The sequence below is a fragment of the Nansenia antarctica genome (assembly GCF_963989245.1).
Source record: "Nansenia antarctica genome assembly, chromosome: 13".
NCBI classification, from domain to species: domain Eukaryota; kingdom Metazoa; phylum Chordata; class Actinopteri; order Argentiniformes; family Microstomatidae; genus Nansenia; species Nansenia antarctica.
In genome coordinates, this window is record NC_137683.1 from 1,657,148 (window position 1) to 1,674,180 (window position 17,033).

The window sequence follows — 17,033 nt, forward strand, 5'->3', positions numbered from 1 at the left end:
GTCCTAGGTGTAGGTGGTAGTAGATTTGTCCTAGGTGTAGGTGGTAAGAGATGTGTCCTAGGTGTAGGTGGTAGTAGATTTGTCCTAGGTGTAGGTGGTAAGAGATGTGTCCTAGGTCTAGGTGGTAAGAGATATCCTGAACTGGCCTGTCTGGTCAGATAGTTATTTTCTGATGTACACTACTTGGTCAGAAAAATACTGTGGTTTCTTGTCATTTATCTGTTTTCTACAGGAAGCCATGAGAGATGTCTGTGCATTTCCACAAACCTGTGCGCATTGCCCACAACCCTTTCAGGGTTTTAACCAATGTGCTTTGATACCTTCTACCTTCTACCTTCTACCTTCTACTCTCACTAGTTAACACAAGTCTAATGATTGCAACATCATTAGAAGAGATACACAGTACATGGCATCAACAGTAACAGACTGGAATGATGCTAATAAGTCCTTCTACCCTTACCCTGGGAGCAGCGCGGACCGGCCCAGCCTTCACAGCATCCCCTTGTTGTCTTATTCAACCTCTGGTTCTCCATCTGTGGGGGTCTAGAGACGAACACATAGGGGAAAGATATCACATCACACACACACACACACACACACACACACACACACACACACACACACACACATACACACTTTACTCATGTGCGATGTTATAGCATTGGACACAATTTCATCAGATGAAAAAAAAAACTGACCCAAGACCAGCTCTAGGGGCAACAATATTGTGTCAATAATAATAATTTAGAAAAGTAGTGGTATGTATGATTGGTCATCTTCTCACTTGTATACGTAGCAGGATGCTTTTGGACCCTGTTGTTTGTAGTACAATGCAATGCCGTCATCCCCCCCATGCATGTGGCGCATCCTGTCCACATCCAGCCTCCAGCCCTGCGTGTTGTATTGGTACACCTCGGAACAGTCCACCTCCTGCTGCAAGCGGGGGGATATTATCAGCTCCGCTATTTCTTCCACCGTGTGTTCACACCAGTGCCTGGAGTGAAGTCAAATCAGATCAAATGGAGTGAAAACCAGTAAAGATAAAGGGAGCAAAGATAAGTGTGAGAACAGAGAGAGAAAAATATGGAAATCAATCAAGAAAGGATTGCAGTATTTGGGGATGGGTATACACAAACAATCTGGGGGGTGACTTTCCCTCAAACTGACTATTATGCTGTAGCAGAAGATCAATGCAAATCAATACAGAATGTTGATAATTAACTCTTCAATGCAAAATTATTGGAGGTAAAAATGTACATTTATGTTTGGAATGGAGGTGTTTGAGACAGATAGACAGAGAGATAGACAGAGAGAGAGAGAGAGAGAGAGAGAGAGAGAGAGAGAGAGAGAGAGAGAGAGAGAGAGAGAGAGAGAGAGAGAGAGGGAGAGAGAGAGAGAGAGAGTGAAAGAGGAGATGTGCTCCAGCCATGCACACTACTGTCACACCTTCCATACTACTCCTGGTAATGATATCTGGAAAATTAACCCTAACCCTAACCCTAACCCTAATTCAATTAAATTCAATTCAACTTTATTCGCCATGTGCAGTGCACTAGGAACATGACTTGGTATTCTACCATGCTAAACAAGCTACAGTACATATAACAGCAAGACGACAATACAACAAAACAGACAGACAGAATATACACATATACAGTACCAATATGAGTGAATATTATGAATAAATATACTGTACAACTTAGTGCAAGAACATGTAAAGTGCAAGTGGCTATGATCAGGAGTTATTGAAGAGGGCTCTGGCTTTGGGGAAGAAACTGTTCAAGTGGCGTGATGTTTTTGTCCTGGTGGCCCTGTACCACTGTCCCTGTAACACTGTTGCATAGTGTATTGCTTTATAACTGTAAAGCAATCAGTGCTTCCTTCACAGCCAATTACCTTCTTCTTATAATATTCTAAGTTCATTCATATCAGGCTTATAGTTTTCATAGAAATTTCATTAAGTTTCACATTGAATGACTTTGCATACATGCACTTTACTTCGCCATGTATTCTCCTGGACTAAGCACAATTATCTATTGTACGAGTTCAAATCCACCTGTGGTCTACAGTGCACACATGCTCCACCCAAGATCTCCAGGGACCCGACCCACCCTGGGCACGTACACTTTATCAGGCTGCCCTCAAAAAGGAGGTACAGGACCCCGGCCGCTAAGACAAACAGACTGAAGAACTGCTTCTACCACAGGGCCGTCCAGGCCCTGAACACAGCAAAGACCTAAGTTCTGGGCCCTGGACAGTCTGGACGGATTGTATGGCAGCTGCTGGACTGAAAAAATCAGGTGTAGTGCTGAGGCACAAACATGTACATTTCAAGCCTGCAAACTGTGACACTTTAAATAACGTGAAAAAATACTATTGTGCAATATGACAACCCTAGTTGACTATCTGTGCAGTATAGTACAGTGGATTGTGTACATAGCCTTTATTTATGTAAACCAGCTCCTCACCTTCTTGTGATTTTATTCTTTTTCTAAAAGTTTTTTTTTTTTTTTCTTTCCTAACACCAGGGGAGCCACCCCTCCTAAATTTCGTTGTTTGGTACCTGTACTGTAGCAATGACAATAAAGTCCATTCATTCATTCATTCACATAATATGCCTGACATGTCGGCATGGGTTTGAATCCGGCCCATGCCCTGCTGACATGCTCATGGTTTACTTTCCTGTCTATCATCACTCTCTCTGTCCAATAAAATAAAACAAATATGAGTGTGAGAAGGAATGAGGGTGCCCCTCTCAGAAAAAAAAAAGAAAAACTTACTGCAGGTCATGGGTTTCTCATCCCATTCCTGCCCTTTTCCCCCTCCATTCAGTTCATTTCCAGACCTGACATCTGGTTCTTGTAGTTTTTAAGTCCTACAACTATCTACTGGCTAGTATCTATTCGGTTCTAGGCAGTGATGACCTGGCCTCCAGAATAGGGTTGGATGTGTTAGAAGTTCTTACCCCATCCCCATCACCAGACGTAGTCCCAGCAGAGAAAGCAGCAGAGCCTTCATCGTGCTCTCTCTGTCTCTCTGTCTCTCTGTCTCTCTGTCTCTGTCTCTCTGACCGACGACGCTGTAAGGGATCTGAACAGACATGCAGAAAGAAAACATGTCATGTAAAAAAAAAAAAAAAAATTCTATTCATCTGTGTCAGAAAAGTCCATATCTATGAATGTTGTTTTGTTTTTTCAATCCAGTGCTGCCAAGACGGCTGAGACAGGAACTAGTTACCTCAGTCTGGAGTGGTGTTAAGGAGACCTTGATACTTCAGGACTCTATTGCCCTTTATGCAATATATCCCTAGCAGTGTCTTCCTCTTGAATCAACTCTTCCTCCTGCTTTTGCTTCCAGGTTCTTAGAGTCCTCAGTTTAGTGATCTGTTGCTTTATGGCGCGGGCGCTGCCCCCGTCACAGGGTTTTAAACGGTGGGGGATTCCCGGGGTGTACGGTACCATCTGGAGCTCACGCCATTGGACGAGAGGTCAGAGGACACAGCTGGGAGGATGGCCATTGGGTGCCAGACCTGTGCTAGTGACACTGGGTAGCCCTGCCTTGTCCAATGAATTTGGGGGTGAGGATAAGGGGGACAGGGGAGTATACAAGTGGAGAACTGGTGGGAGGAAAACAAGGTGTTTGTGCCGGGGCTAATCCTGTAAAGAGAGATGGGGCTAATCCTGTAAAGAGAGGCATTTCTGGAAGGATGGCAGGGGCGTTTAGTTAATAAAGTATGTCAATAGCCACAGGCCAGGGGGCTTTCAGCCTGACCAATATCACTGGTCTGATCCTTTGACCCCGGAGTAAGGAGACTCATCAAACACAGCTGCCACCACACCTAGTGTATACTGTAGCCCCTCTTCAGCAGGGGAGCCATTTTGGGTCTCAAGACACCCCTCTTACAGACCACCATAGAGGAGTCACTAACATGGTGATCTCTTCCAGGAACGACTCAGTCCTTCATATAGAGAGTCAGCCAAAAACCAACAGCTGTGTCCTTTAATCACTTATGTAAACTAATGAAAGGGAGTGTCATTCCCAGTCGTATACTCCACAGAGCCCTTTCTGTCAACAGAAACCACTGCTGGCAGGAAATGGCCATTGCTGTACTTCTAATGAAGTGAAAGAAAGAAGATTTGTCTGGGTCTCAAATACAATGTTGGGAAGTCTATGTTTGGGCTAGGATTCATCTTGCTGACCATCCATTGTATGTCATTATGGGCACATTTTCTAGCATTCAGTTTGTATTTGAAATGTTAACCTTTACAACTACCCCATCCCTTGGATTACACAGGGGCAGATTGGGAGCTCTTAAATTATAAACAAGCAAATGGTAGTAGATGGACATTTAAGAAGCTTGACTTTAGCAAACTTCTTAAACTCATTGTGGATTCTTTATTCAATACAATCAAAAACAACATTTCATTTTGGAACTAGAGGCTCAAGAATTGGTTCACTGAAAAATAAATTACAATATTATCTCAATTAATATTTCAAAGATACACATTTAAATGCCAACTTAAACCATGGACATGAGGTTCCATCTCCTGAGTCTGCAAAATCATACATACTGTACATCTTTTGACGCATTTTTAACAAACATTTCAGCCAAGTCAAGGCCTACCTTGGAAACCCACACATGCATATTTTAAGAAAATACACGCGAGATAAAATCCATAAGTATTATAGTAATGTATCAGATAACTGTTTAAAGTGTGGAAAAAAAGACTCACTAATACACGCATTCTGGGAGTGTCCCAGAGTACAGAAAACCTGGGTTGACATAGAACATTGGCTCTCAGGGGTACATAAGGAAAGATTCAAATTTGATCCTTCAATCTGTCTTTTCCAGGATGTAGCCACAGTAAGATACCCTAGGGGGTGGATAATTATGTACTCATCAATTATATTTAAAAAACTAATACTTGGAAGTTGGAAATCAATTAAACCTCCAACACTACAACAATGGAAAAACGAAATTCTTTATTATACCAATATAGAGAAGAATTTAGCCATAGACAATAATAAGAAAGATCAGTTTGAAAAGATATGGGGAGAGATAGTGAAGGCCTTAGCTAAGACGTAAAGATAGTGCAAGAAACATAGTACTAAGAGATTAATTTGAGTATGCATTAGAATTATTAGTTAGATAAAGTATAGGGGGTAAACTGGGATAGACTTTAGACGGTTTAAAAAAAAAAAAAGAAGTGGGGCTTTGGGATGTTAGGATGTGTTGTGATGTTTGTCAAGGTGTGATGTGTTGTGATGTTTGTCAAGTTGTGATGTGTTATGATGTATATCAAGCTGTGAGGTGTGGTGATGTATGTCAAGTTGTGATGTGTTGTGATGTATGTCAAGTTGTTGTGATGTGTTGTGATGTATGTCAAGTCGTGATGTGTTGTGATGTATGTCAAGCTGTGATGTGTGTGATGTATGTCAAGTTGTGATGTGTAGTGATGTATGTCAAGTTGTGATGTGTTGTGAGGTATGTCAAGCTGTGATGCGTTGTGATGTATGTCAATTTGAGATGTGTTGTGGTGTTTGTCAAGTTGTGATGTATTGTGATGTTTGTCAAGTAATGTGTGTATAATGTTTTGTGTAAAAAGAAAATGGAAAATGAAAATAAAATCTTACAAAAAAAAAAAAGAAAAGCTTTTGATAGACAGAAAGCCATGATCACTGACCCAATCAGAGCCATGATCACTGACCCAATCAGAGCCATGATCACCGACCCAGTCAGAGCCATGATCACTGACCCAGTCAGAGCCATGATCACTGACCCAATCAGAGCCATGATCACTGACCCAATCAGATGTCCCTATAGAGTTATGATCACTGACACAATCAGATGTCCCTATAGAGTTATGATCACTGACCCAATCAGATGTCCCTATAGAGTTATGATCACTGACCTAATCAGATGTCCCTATGGAGCTCTGTCTCCACAGGCCCATACGTTTTATCCTACACACCTTCTTCCTCAAGTACATTATTGTCTATGGTGTCAGCACACTATGGACAGTGTTAAGGCAGACTGCTTAAGTATCACCTTCCACAACATTAAGTGGCTTAAGGGTTAGGGGGTTGGGGTTGGGGTTAAATCAAATCAAATCAATTTTTATTTGTATAGCGCATTTCCTACAAGATGCAACTCAATGCGCTTCACACAATGAAAATGTTCAGTCAATCAGTCAATCAATCAATCAATACTGACAGAGCCGCGAGCAGGCAAAAGTAAAAACCTGTACACTATGTAGCCAGGAAAAATTCCCTTGCAGCCCTCTACCAATAGAGCGACTACTAGCCAGGGTTAGGGTTAGGGTTAACGTTGTGCCACAGCAGTGGGCCAGTCCAGATGGGTGCTGCAGTGTGACTTCTCTGGCTGTAGTCTTGGAGGTTGGGCATTCCTAGACATATCGCAAATTTAAAACATTTCTGGAGAATCATGTTAAATTCTTGAAAGGTCTTGACAGCAGTGTAAAGTGACTGTAGCCCAAAAGTTATAATACAGTTTCTCTACTCTTCTTCTAGCATGACTGCTGATCCTAACATAGATTTGTTTTTCTTTTAATTCATTTCTTCAGAGTGGTGCAGGCCCACTCATATTTTTCATTGGACAGATATAGTGAAGACAGACAGGAAAGTAAGGAGAGAGGGGATGTCAGCAAGGCATGGGACGGATTCAAACCCATGCCGACATGGGCATATGTGTGACCACTGGACCACACGGGGCCACATACTGTAGATTTGTTTTTCTTATCATGACTGATGTATAGATGATTCACTTACTTAAATGTCTAAAATGTAAATGTATATATTGATAGACTGTGTTCCTCCTTGATGATTGACGTACACCATTATGGATGTATTGTCGATTCTGACCAGGAAGTGATGTTCCAATAGGTCATCTTGCTTGAGGGCTAGAGTACAGTGTAGACTAGAGTTCTACAGTGTAGAGCTTGAGGACCTTAATGTGGGCTGTGCGAAACAAGAGCTAGCCGTAGCCTACACATGGGACTTAGCACTATAAGCCTATATCTTGAGGAATTAGCAGGGGAGTTAGCGATTCAAACCTGACCATGACCTTATTGTGTTAGCCTGCTAACTCAAAGAGAAGCCGGTGCACACAAGGTGAAAATCGTCAGACCAAATTCGGCAATATTCTTCTTTTTAAATGCTGAACTAAAACCATAGACAGCCCAACTTCCCGGGAGAGGTGTAGGATTCTCAGTGGCTCAGTTAAGTTAAATTGTTCAAACAGAAAGTGCCATTTTTCTATGGCTGTTCTGTTGCAACTATCTTCTTTACTCCATTTTCCACTGATGTCCCAGACCTCCTGGTTTGATTCCCCTGACAGGATAAATAATTTACTCATTTTGTCAACTATCATCATAGCACAATAATGGATAAAACATATTTTTTGACTGGAAGGTCCTGTTCACATAGGATTAATCAACTACAGTATATACTAGCACACCAGATTTCACCATTATTTACAACCTGTTGTTGACCAATCATATTCCCTTCCTGTGAAGTAGGAGGGTAATTATAAGCAACTGCACATTGTTCCCTGTTTTCACACACCACTTCCCTTCATATGGGCTGGATAGAGAAGGATACAACTGCTGTGGCTGTGCTGGACAAAGCAACATTGTGTCCCTAAGAGCTGGAAGCAGGAGGATACTTCAGCTTTTGAAGAGCATTCCATACCCAAGGTAAGGTTGTTTCTTTGTTTTGTTATAGAAAATAACATGCATGTCTGACAGTAGGCAAGGCTGCAGGGAATCACATTCTGCCTCAGTTATGCATACCACAGTATTACATTATATTTTTATCTTGTTACATAAGCATACAGAAAAGGGAGCAGAAAATAGCGTGGTAAAGAAATGGGGGGATGGGGTGGGGGAGGTGGGGGGGGCGGGTTACTAGCTGTGGGGAGAATGATGCGGATGGGTTCTTTTGGAAGTTTTTACAGCAGAGAAAGCAGAGGAGGAACTGAGGGAAACATGCAGTAGCATTAGTCTAGTCCAGGCTTACAGAAATCTAAAAGTGTATTTGATAAGTGTTGGTTGCCTTTGAGTCAAAGTAGAGGATGGGTGCTATCTACTGTATAAGAGTATGCCTTGCTGTATTCTCTGGTTGTTGTCTCTCTGTAGACATGAGCAGGCTGTGCTGTCTGCTGCTGCTGGCCTCTCTGGGCGTGTACAGCTCAGCCACCAGAGGACGGGAGTGGGCCCACCACGGGGCCTCCATGTTCGCTGACCTCACCCCCCGCGAGCTGCGCACTGTCAGAGACTACCTTCTGGGCCAGCAGGAGCTGGGCCTGACCTCTGCCCGGGGCAAGGCCCTGAAGAAGAACAGCATCCTCCTGATGGAGCTCCACCTGCCCCGGAAACACGAGGCCCTGAGGGCCCTGGACAGAGGCCAGGCCAAGCCCCAGCGGCAGGCCCGTGTGGTGGTCCAGTTTGGGGACCAGCCTAAACCCAACATCACTGAGTACATCGTCAGTCCTCTACCGTTCCCCACTTCCTACAAAATCAAGGCCTTCAAGGGAGAGCGGCCCATCGGTTTTGAGTCAAGGCCTATCACCGCAGTGGAATATGAACACATCATCGCCATGCTGCAGAAGATTACCTCCAAGGTCCACAGGCTCCTGCTGGAGACCACGGGGGGGTTCTCCTACACCGGCTGCACCGACCGCTGCCTGACCTTCTCAGACATCGCCCCCCGTGGGCTGGACTCTGGAGAGAGGAGGTCCTGGATCATGCTGCAGAAGTTTGTGGAGGGCTACTTCATCCACCCCGTGGGGTTCGAGGTGCTGATCAACCACAGAGACCTGGACCCCGAGCGCTGGGCGGTGGAGAAGGTCTGGTACAACAGCCAGTACTTTGACAGTGTGGAGGAGCTGGCGGAGAGATACGAGCTGGGAACACTGGAGAAGGCCAAGCTGCCTGACCATGACGACCAGGACCTATACTCCACCTACATCCCTCGCGGCCATGGCAACACGCGCACAGACATCCACGGGCCCAAACTGGTGGAGCCCCAGGGCCCCCGTTACCACATCGATGGGAACTTCGTGGAATATGCTGGCTGGTCCTTCGCCTACCGTGTACGCTCCTCTGCCGGTCTCCAAATATTCGACCTGCGTTTCAACGGCGAGAGGATCGCCTATGAGATCAGCCTCCAGGAAGCCATCGCCTTCTACTCCGGAGACACCCCCGCTGCCATGCAGACCAAGTACATCGACGCAGGCTGGGCTATGGGCACCACGGACTACGAGCTAGCCCCTGGCATTGACTGCCCAGAGATCGCCACCTACCTTGACCTGTACCATTACTACGACACAGACAAGCCTGTCCACTACAGGAACGCCCTGTGTGTGTTCGAGATGACTACAGCAATGCCCCTCAGGAGGCACTACAATGGCAACTTCCACGGGGGCTACAATTTCTACGGCGGCCTGGAGAACCACGTCCTGGTGGTCCGCACGACCTCCACTGTCTACAACTATGACTACATATGGGACTTTGTGTTCTATCAGAACGGGGTGATGGAGTCCAGGGTTAGTGCCACAGGGTACATTCACGCCACGTTCTTCACGCCTAACGGGCTGCACTATGGAAGCAAGGTTTATAACTATGTACTGGGCAACCTGCATACTCATCTGATACACTATAAAGTGGATCTGGACATCGCAGGTGAGTTCTGATTTTTTTTATGCTTATTTTAATCAGGCAGAGATTACTGTACATGCCATGATTTTTTGTTTTTTAAGTAATTAAAAAAATATGTCACCATGTCAATACCTAATACATGGTAAATAATGTAAAGATTATGCATTACCTAGTAGCACACTACTTTGGAAAAAGCATCAAAGACGTTATGCAAGACTGATATAGGAGTGTTAACACAGGCTTGTTTTGGTTGAACTGACACTTTTAGAAGATAAAAATGTGTATGACTTTAGACTTTGCTCTTACATGGTAAGTGAGCCAAACTGCTATAAATTAGTTGATGTTAAGTAAATATATTCCAGTAAATAATTTACAAGGCACTTAGAAAGCTCTTTCATTGCAGCACCATGGGCTATAAAACTGACAAAACACTAAAACACATAAAACACTACACACTGTCTGTGTGATGACTGAATGTCATCAGGTTTGCAGTCAAGCCCTTTTACCTCCCACCCTCAAACCTGCTTTTACCTCCCACCCTCAAACCTGCTTGACATTCTCATGGTGTCTACTTGTCTCAGGTCGGGAGAACAGCTTTGAATCTCTGGATCTGAAATACGTCAACTTCACTAATCCCTGGAGCCCAAGCCACAGAGTTGTCCAATCCAAACTTGTCAAGACACATCACAAGACAGAACGCAGCGCTGCATTCCGCTTTGGGAAGAAGTTCCCCCGCTATGTTAACTTTTACAATCCAAATCAGCACAACAAGTGGGGCCATGAGAAGGGCTACCGGATCCAGTTCAACTCCCATGCCCAGAGTGTGCTGCCCCGCGGCTGGAGAGAGGAGAATGGCATCAGCTGGTCCAGGTAATAGGGCAATTAAATAATAACTACTATGTAATAGGGTGAATTCGGGTAATCTGGGACATTGGGTAATGTGGGACAACTGTGTTTATTTCCTGTTCTAGCAAAATCTAGTCAACCGGACTTTTACTAAGGGTTTAGCATGGATGTCACTGAAATCATATCTTCATGGGTGATGTCACAGAAAGGGAAAGTGTCCTACATTAACCCAACTCACCCTATGTAAACAACTTGTTATTATTACTGAGTAAATACAGCACCATAACACAACTTCATACATACATACACCATAACACAGGTATAAGAGCTTACTTCATGTATTGCCCTTGGAACATATAAGGGATACAATACTAGTGTACTACTAGTGTATGAGAGCAGCACAGATAATTGCCTACTTGCAAATAATTGGACAATGTGGTTGTTACTTCTCAGAGTCTATTTAATAGGCAACAAATCATCTGAATTGGGAGGACTGATAGCATATGCCTACTCCTCTCTACAGGTATCCATTGGCGGTAACCCGTCACAAGGACAGTGAGACCACTAGCAGCAGCATCTATACTCAGAACGAGCCCTGGGACCCTGTGGTGTCCTTCGAGGATTACATCCGCAACAATGAAGACATAACCAACCAGGTAAACCTGCATGCTGCCTTCAAGACAAACTCATTCCAGCCTTGTCATGACAAAATACCTAAATGACACTCTGCGGTCGCCGAGATTGGACTTCCGTCAAGGACTATACATACATGGACATGCACCCCCCCCCCTCCCCCCTCCCCAGCACAGTGCGCCGATTAGATAGCAGATGATGTCTACAGAGGGTGATGTAACCCCTCCCTTCCCCCACCCCTCCCCTACTGTTGTCTCGTGTCCCCTCCCCCCCACCCTTTTGTAATCATTGATTGTATGTTTTCTATTGTAAAGTGCTTTGAGTTGCATTTCATGTACGAAAGGCGCTATATAAATAAAGCTTTACTTACTTACCTAGAATAGAATCTGGGTGAATGTAATTTCAATCAAAAGACAATTACTCAGTTCTTTCCATTAATGTATTATTCATTTTGTCTTTTTAGTCTGTTACTTGTAGGCTTACTGTTTTTATCAGGCATAAGAGCTAAGAGTAGTGTACAGTTTAAACTTAAAAACAAATGAGATCTAGAAAGAGATATCCAGAGTTATTTAGGCCGCGTTAATAAATTCACTCTGGAAATCTGATCAGCACTCATGGAATGCCTCTTGTCCAATCAAATGACTTGGTCCCTTTATGACGTTGAACCCAGCGTGCGCTCCGGCGCTCTAAGAGCAAATTTACGAACGCAGCCCATAGTACTACTATGCAACCGAAATGTTATGCTAAACTTGATGTCATCATCAAACTATCACTCTCAGTGCTCTCATTCTTACTCTGTCATGTGACACCTGTTCAGGATCTGGTTGCCTGGGTGACGGTGGGCTTCCTTCACGTGCCTCACTCGGAGGACATCCCCAACACCGCCACGCCTGGCAACTCCGTGGGCTTCTTCCTGCGCCCCTTCAACTTCTTTGACGAGGACCCCTCCCTGACATCCCGCAGCACTGTCATCGTCCGCCAGGACAAAGACGGGCGTCCCCAGGTCCAGAGGTGGACCCCTGAGGTGGTGGGCCACTGTGTGACAGACAAGCCTTTCTTCTACAACGGCACCTACGGTGGAGTGTAGAGGACAAAGAAGAGATGTGTATGAGAGACAGGAGTCAGGACAGTCTCAATGTGGTGTTCTGTGATGCCAAATTCATGTGTGAAAACTGAGCACCTAGCTGAAACCTAACTGGACTCTGATATTTGTAAATTAAAGTCCCTGAATTTCATTAAAAACATGAATGCCATTATGTTGATGCACTGATGTAGCTAAGGTAGATGTTGTTAAGCTGTGATAATGATGTATTTTTCTTACTTGCTATTTTTCTTTTAATACAAATCACATTAAGAAAAGAAAGGATTCAAATAGATTGAAACCACTTTCCATTCTTTCCATTTCAATAAAAAACGTGTTGGTTATATTTGGCTGTTATGTGTACATGGCCCGATTGTTTGATTGGAATGATTGTTTTGCTTTTTACTACGGTTGTTATGCCAACCACACTGTGTAAGAGGCTGGGGGGGGGGAGAACACCCATAATCCTGTTGGAGGTCTCCATGGACGACGGGGTTAAGCTGTGGAGAGCATCCAGGATGCAGGATGCTGGGATCCGCCAGTACTGTCTGAGGCTCCGGCCTCCTGGGTCCCCGCGAGCCTGATGGGAATGGAAAGGTTATCTCTGGGAAGACCACAGCCGTGCCTGAGTAAACAGTTCCACCCGGAACCTTCCCCACAAACATCTCACAGGACTCACCTGCCTGTGCAGTTGTCCCTGGCAACCCCTGCCTGCAGAATGCACAGAGAACATTCTAAAAGAACATTCTAGACCTCTGTGTGCCCTCTCTCTGTGTTCTATAGCCCCGTTAGTTACAGTTGAATGATGAGGTCGATTTTAGCATAACATTTTGGTTGCATAGTCTTTTCACTTTAATCGGATTTGTGATTATGTTTATTGATCCAACTGTGTAATATGAAACCCTACTGACTGTTTAGAATCACATTAAGAGGAAGGGATAGTCTTCCGTACATTGACAAAGGCAGTAGCTTGTGAGGCTGTACAAAGCACAGTGTGAGAGCAGGCACCAGGAATCTAAACAGTTGTCTTTGTCTATGGCATTTTACAATCACAAACTCTTATACAAGTGTGTGCTGACATTTGACAGTGTGTCTGGTAGAAAGGCCTGAGAGCTGTGGAGGCGTGGGCCAGAGAGAACACACTGTGTTAGAAGATGAGCGGAAAAAAAAGGGAGGCGTCCTCATTCCTGAGGAGGAAATAGGCATTCCTATAGCCTTACCATAGTAATGATGGCCTCTGTGTCATAACAGACACACTGTAGGACAACAATGACCAAAATCAGGGTGGGGGTCAGTTTGTACTGGCCTCAGACTGAAAGAGTGCATAGAATATGGAAGGGGGCGACTTTCCTTACTGTTCTCAATGGTGAAAGAAACAATCCACAGACCTTTCTTTTTTCATTATTATTATTTACAAAGGAAACAAACATAAGTGATGTAAAAGAGCAATGTAACCCCAATGACTAAAGTCTGAATTGAGGTAAGGGGAGGTAAGGGGAGGTATGGGGAGGTAAGGGGAGGTAAGGGGAGGTAAGGGGAGGTAAGGGGAGGTAAGGGGAGGTAAGGGGAGGTAAGGGGAGGTATGGGGAGGTAAGGGGAGGTATGGGGAGGTATGGGGAGGTAAGGGGAGGTAGGGGAGGTAAGGGGAGGTAAGGGGAGGTAAGGGGAGGTATGGGGAGGTAAAGGGAGCTAAGGGGAGGTAAGGGGAGGTATGGGGAGGTAAGGGGAGGTAAGGGGAGGTATGGGGAGGTATGGGAGGTAAGGGGAGGTAAGGGGAGGTATGGGGAGGTAAGGGGAGGTAAGGGGAGGTAAGGGGAGGTAAGGGGAGGTAAGGGGAGGTAAGGGGAGGTAAGGGGAGGTAAGGGGAGGTATGGGGAGGTAAGGGGAGGTATGGGGAGGTAAGGGGAGGTAAGGGGAGGTAAGGGGAGGTAAGGGAGGTAAGGGGAGGTAAGGGGAGGTAAGGGGAGGTAAGGGGAGGTATGGGGAGGTAAGGGGAGGTATGGGGAGGTAAGGGGAGGTATGGGGAGGTATGGGGAGGTAAGGGGAGGTAGGGGAGGTAAGGGGAGGTAAGGGGAGGTAAGGGGAGGTATGGGGAGGTAAAGGGAGGTAAGGGGAGGTAAGGGGAGGTATGGGGAGGTAAGGGGAGGTAAGGGGAGGTATGGGGAGGTATGGGAGGTAAGGGGAGGTAAGGGGAGGTATGGGGAGGTAAGGGGAGGTAAGGGGAGGTAAGGGGAGGTACATGTATGGGAGGTAAGGGGAGGTAAGGGGAGGTATTGGGAGGTAAGGGGAGGTATGGGGAGGTAAGGGGAGGTAAGGGGAGGTAAGGGGAGGTAAGGGGAGGTATGGGGAGGTAAGGGGAGGTATGGGGAGGTATGGGAGGTAAGGGGAGGTAAGGGGAGGTATGGGAGGTAAGGGGAGGTATGGGGAGGTATGGGGAGGTAAGGGGAGGTATGGGGAGGTAAGGGGCGGTATGGGGAGGTAAGGGGAGGTAAGGGGAGGTATGGGGAGGTATGGGAGGTAAGGGGAGGTAAGGGGAGGTAAGGGGAGGTAAGGGGAGGTAAGGGGAGGTATGGGAGGTAAGGGGAGGTATGGGAGGTAAGGGGAGGTAGGGGAGGTAAGGGGAGGTAAGGGGAGGTAAGGGGAGGTATGGGGAGGTAAGGGGAGGTAAGGGGAGGTAAGGGGAGGTATGGGAGGTAAGGGGAGGTAAGGGGAGGTATGGGGAGGTATGGGAGGTAAGGGGAGGTAAGGGGAGGTAAGGGGAGGTAAGGGGAGGTATGGGGAGGTATGGGGAGGTAAGGGGAGGTAAGGGGAGGTAAGGGGAGGTAAGGGGAGGTATGGGGAGGTATGGGAGGTAAGGGGAGGTAAGGGGAGGTATGGGGAGGTATGGGAAGGTAAGGGGAGGTAAGGGGAGGTAAGGGGAGGTAAGGGGAGGTAAGGGGAGGTATGGGAGGTAAGGGGAGGTAAGGGGAGGTAAGGGGAGGTAAGGGGAGGTATGGGAGGTAAGGGGAGGTAAGGGGAGGTATGGGAGGTAAGGGGAGGTAAGGGGAGGTATGGGAGGTAAGGGGAGGTAAGGGGAGGTAAGGGGAGGTAGGGGAGGTAGGGGAGGTAAGGGGAGGTAAGGGGAGGTATGGGGAGGTATGGGAGGTAAGGGGAGGTAAGGGGAGGTAAGGGGAGGTAAGGGGAGGTAAGGGGAGGTAAGGGGAGGTATGGGGAGGTATGGGAGGTAAGGGGAGGTAAGGGGAGGTAAGGGGAGGTAAGGGGAGGTATGGGGAGGTATGGGAGGTAAGGGGAGGTAAGGGGAGGTAAGGGGAGGTATGGGAGGTAAGGGGAGGTAAGGGGAGGTATGGGGAGGTAAGGGGAGGTAAGGGGAGGTATGGGGAGGTAAGGGGAGGTAAGGGGAGGTAAGGGGAGGTAAGGGGAGGTAAGGGGAGGTAAGGGGAGGTAAGGAGGTAAGGGAAGGTAAGGGGAGGTATGGGAGGTAAGGGGAGGTAAGGGGAGGTAAGGGGAGGTAGGGGAGGTAAGGGGAGGTAAGGGGAGGTATGGGGAGGGGAGGTAAGGGGAGGTAAGGGGAGGTAAGGGGAGGTAGGGGAGGTAAGGGGAGGTAAGGGGAGGTAAGGGGAGGTAAGGGGAGGTATGGGGAGGGGAGGTAAGGGGAGGTAAGGGGAGGTAAGGGGAGGTAAGGGGAGGTAAGGGGAGGTAAGGGGAGGTAAGGGGAGGTATGGGGAGGGGAGGTAAGGGGAGGTAAGGGGAGGTAAGGGGAGGTAAGGGGAGGTAGTGGAGGTAAGGGGAGGTAAGGGGAGGTAAGGGGAGGTAAGGGGAGGTATGGGGAGGGGAGGTAAGGGGAGGTAAGGGGAGGTAAGGGGAGGTAAGGGGAGGTAAGGGGAGGTAAGGGGAGGTAAGGGGAGGTATGGGGAGGGGAGGTAAGGGGAGGTAAGGGGAGGTAAGGGGAGGTAAGGGGAGGTAAGGGGAGGTAAGGGAGGTAAGGGGAGGTGTGGGAGGTAAGGGGAGGTAAGGGGAGGTAAGGGGAGGTAAGGGGAGGTAAGGGGAGGTATGGGGAGGTAAGGGGAGGTAAGGGGAGGTAAGGGGAGGTAAGGGGAGGTAAGGGGAGGTAAGGGGAGGTAAGGGGAGGTAAGGGGAGGTATGGGGAGGTAAGGGGAGGTAAGGGGAGGTAAGGGGAGGTAAGGGGAGGTAAGGGGAGGTATGGGAGGTAAGGGGAGGTAAGGGGAGGTAAGGGGAGGTATGGGGAGGTAAGGGGAGGTAAGGGGAGGTAAGGGGAGGTATGGGGAGGTAAGGGGAGGTAAGGGGAGGTAAGGGGAGGTAGGGGAGGTAAGGGGAGGTATGGGGAGGTAAGGGAGGTATGGGAGGTAAGGGGAGGTATGGGGAGGTAAGGGGAGGTATGGGGAGGTAAGGGGAGGTAAGGGGAGGTAAGGGGAGGTATGGGGAGGTAAGGGGAGGTAAGGGGAGGTAGGGGAGGTAAGGGGAGGTAAGGGGAGGTAAGGGGAGGTAAGGGGAGGTAAGGGGAGGTAAGGGGAGGTAAGGGGAGGTAAGGGGAGGTATGGGGAGGTAGGGGAGGTAAGGGGAGGTAAGGGGAGGTAAGGGGAGGTAAGGGGAGGTAAGGGGAGGTAAGGGGAGGTAAGGGGAGGTAAGGGGAGGTATGGGGAGGTAGGGGAGGTAAGGGGAGGTAAGGGGAGGTAAGGGGAGGTAAGGGGAGGTAAGGGGAGGTAAGGGGAGGTAAGGGGAGGTATGGGGAGGTAGGGGAGGTAAGGGGAGGTAAGGGGAGGTAAGGGGAGGTAAGG

The 17,033-nt window shown here is 47.3% G+C and overlaps 2 protein-coding genes across 2 annotated transcripts in view; one reads left to right on the top strand and one right to left on the bottom strand.

Moving 5' to 3' along the window:
- Positions 1-3,018, bottom strand: part of sspo (SCO-spondin) — a gene marked incomplete at both ends in the record, with an annotated part of 131,931 nt that extends 128,913 nt beyond the window's left edge. Inside the window, 3 exons of the mRNA XM_080544512.1 lie at positions 461-543; positions 785-994; positions 2,966-3,018. Coding sequence (XP_080400638.1) covers positions 461-543; positions 785-994; positions 2,966-3,018 — 346 coding nt within the window. The remainder of the gene's footprint in view (positions 1-460; positions 544-784; positions 995-2,965) is intronic.
- Positions 3,019-8,158: 5,140 nt separating this feature from the next.
- On the top strand, positions 8,159-12,243 carry aoc1 (amine oxidase copper containing 1; the record flags this gene model as incomplete). Its single annotated transcript, XM_080544437.1, has 4 exons — positions 8,159-9,701; positions 10,259-10,547; positions 11,047-11,179; positions 11,974-12,243. 4 exons carry the CDS (start codon positions 8,159-8,161, stop codon positions 12,241-12,243), a joined length of 2,235 nt encoding a protein of 744 aa, XP_080400563.1.
- Between the last annotated feature and the right edge of the window lie 4,790 nt (positions 12,244-17,033).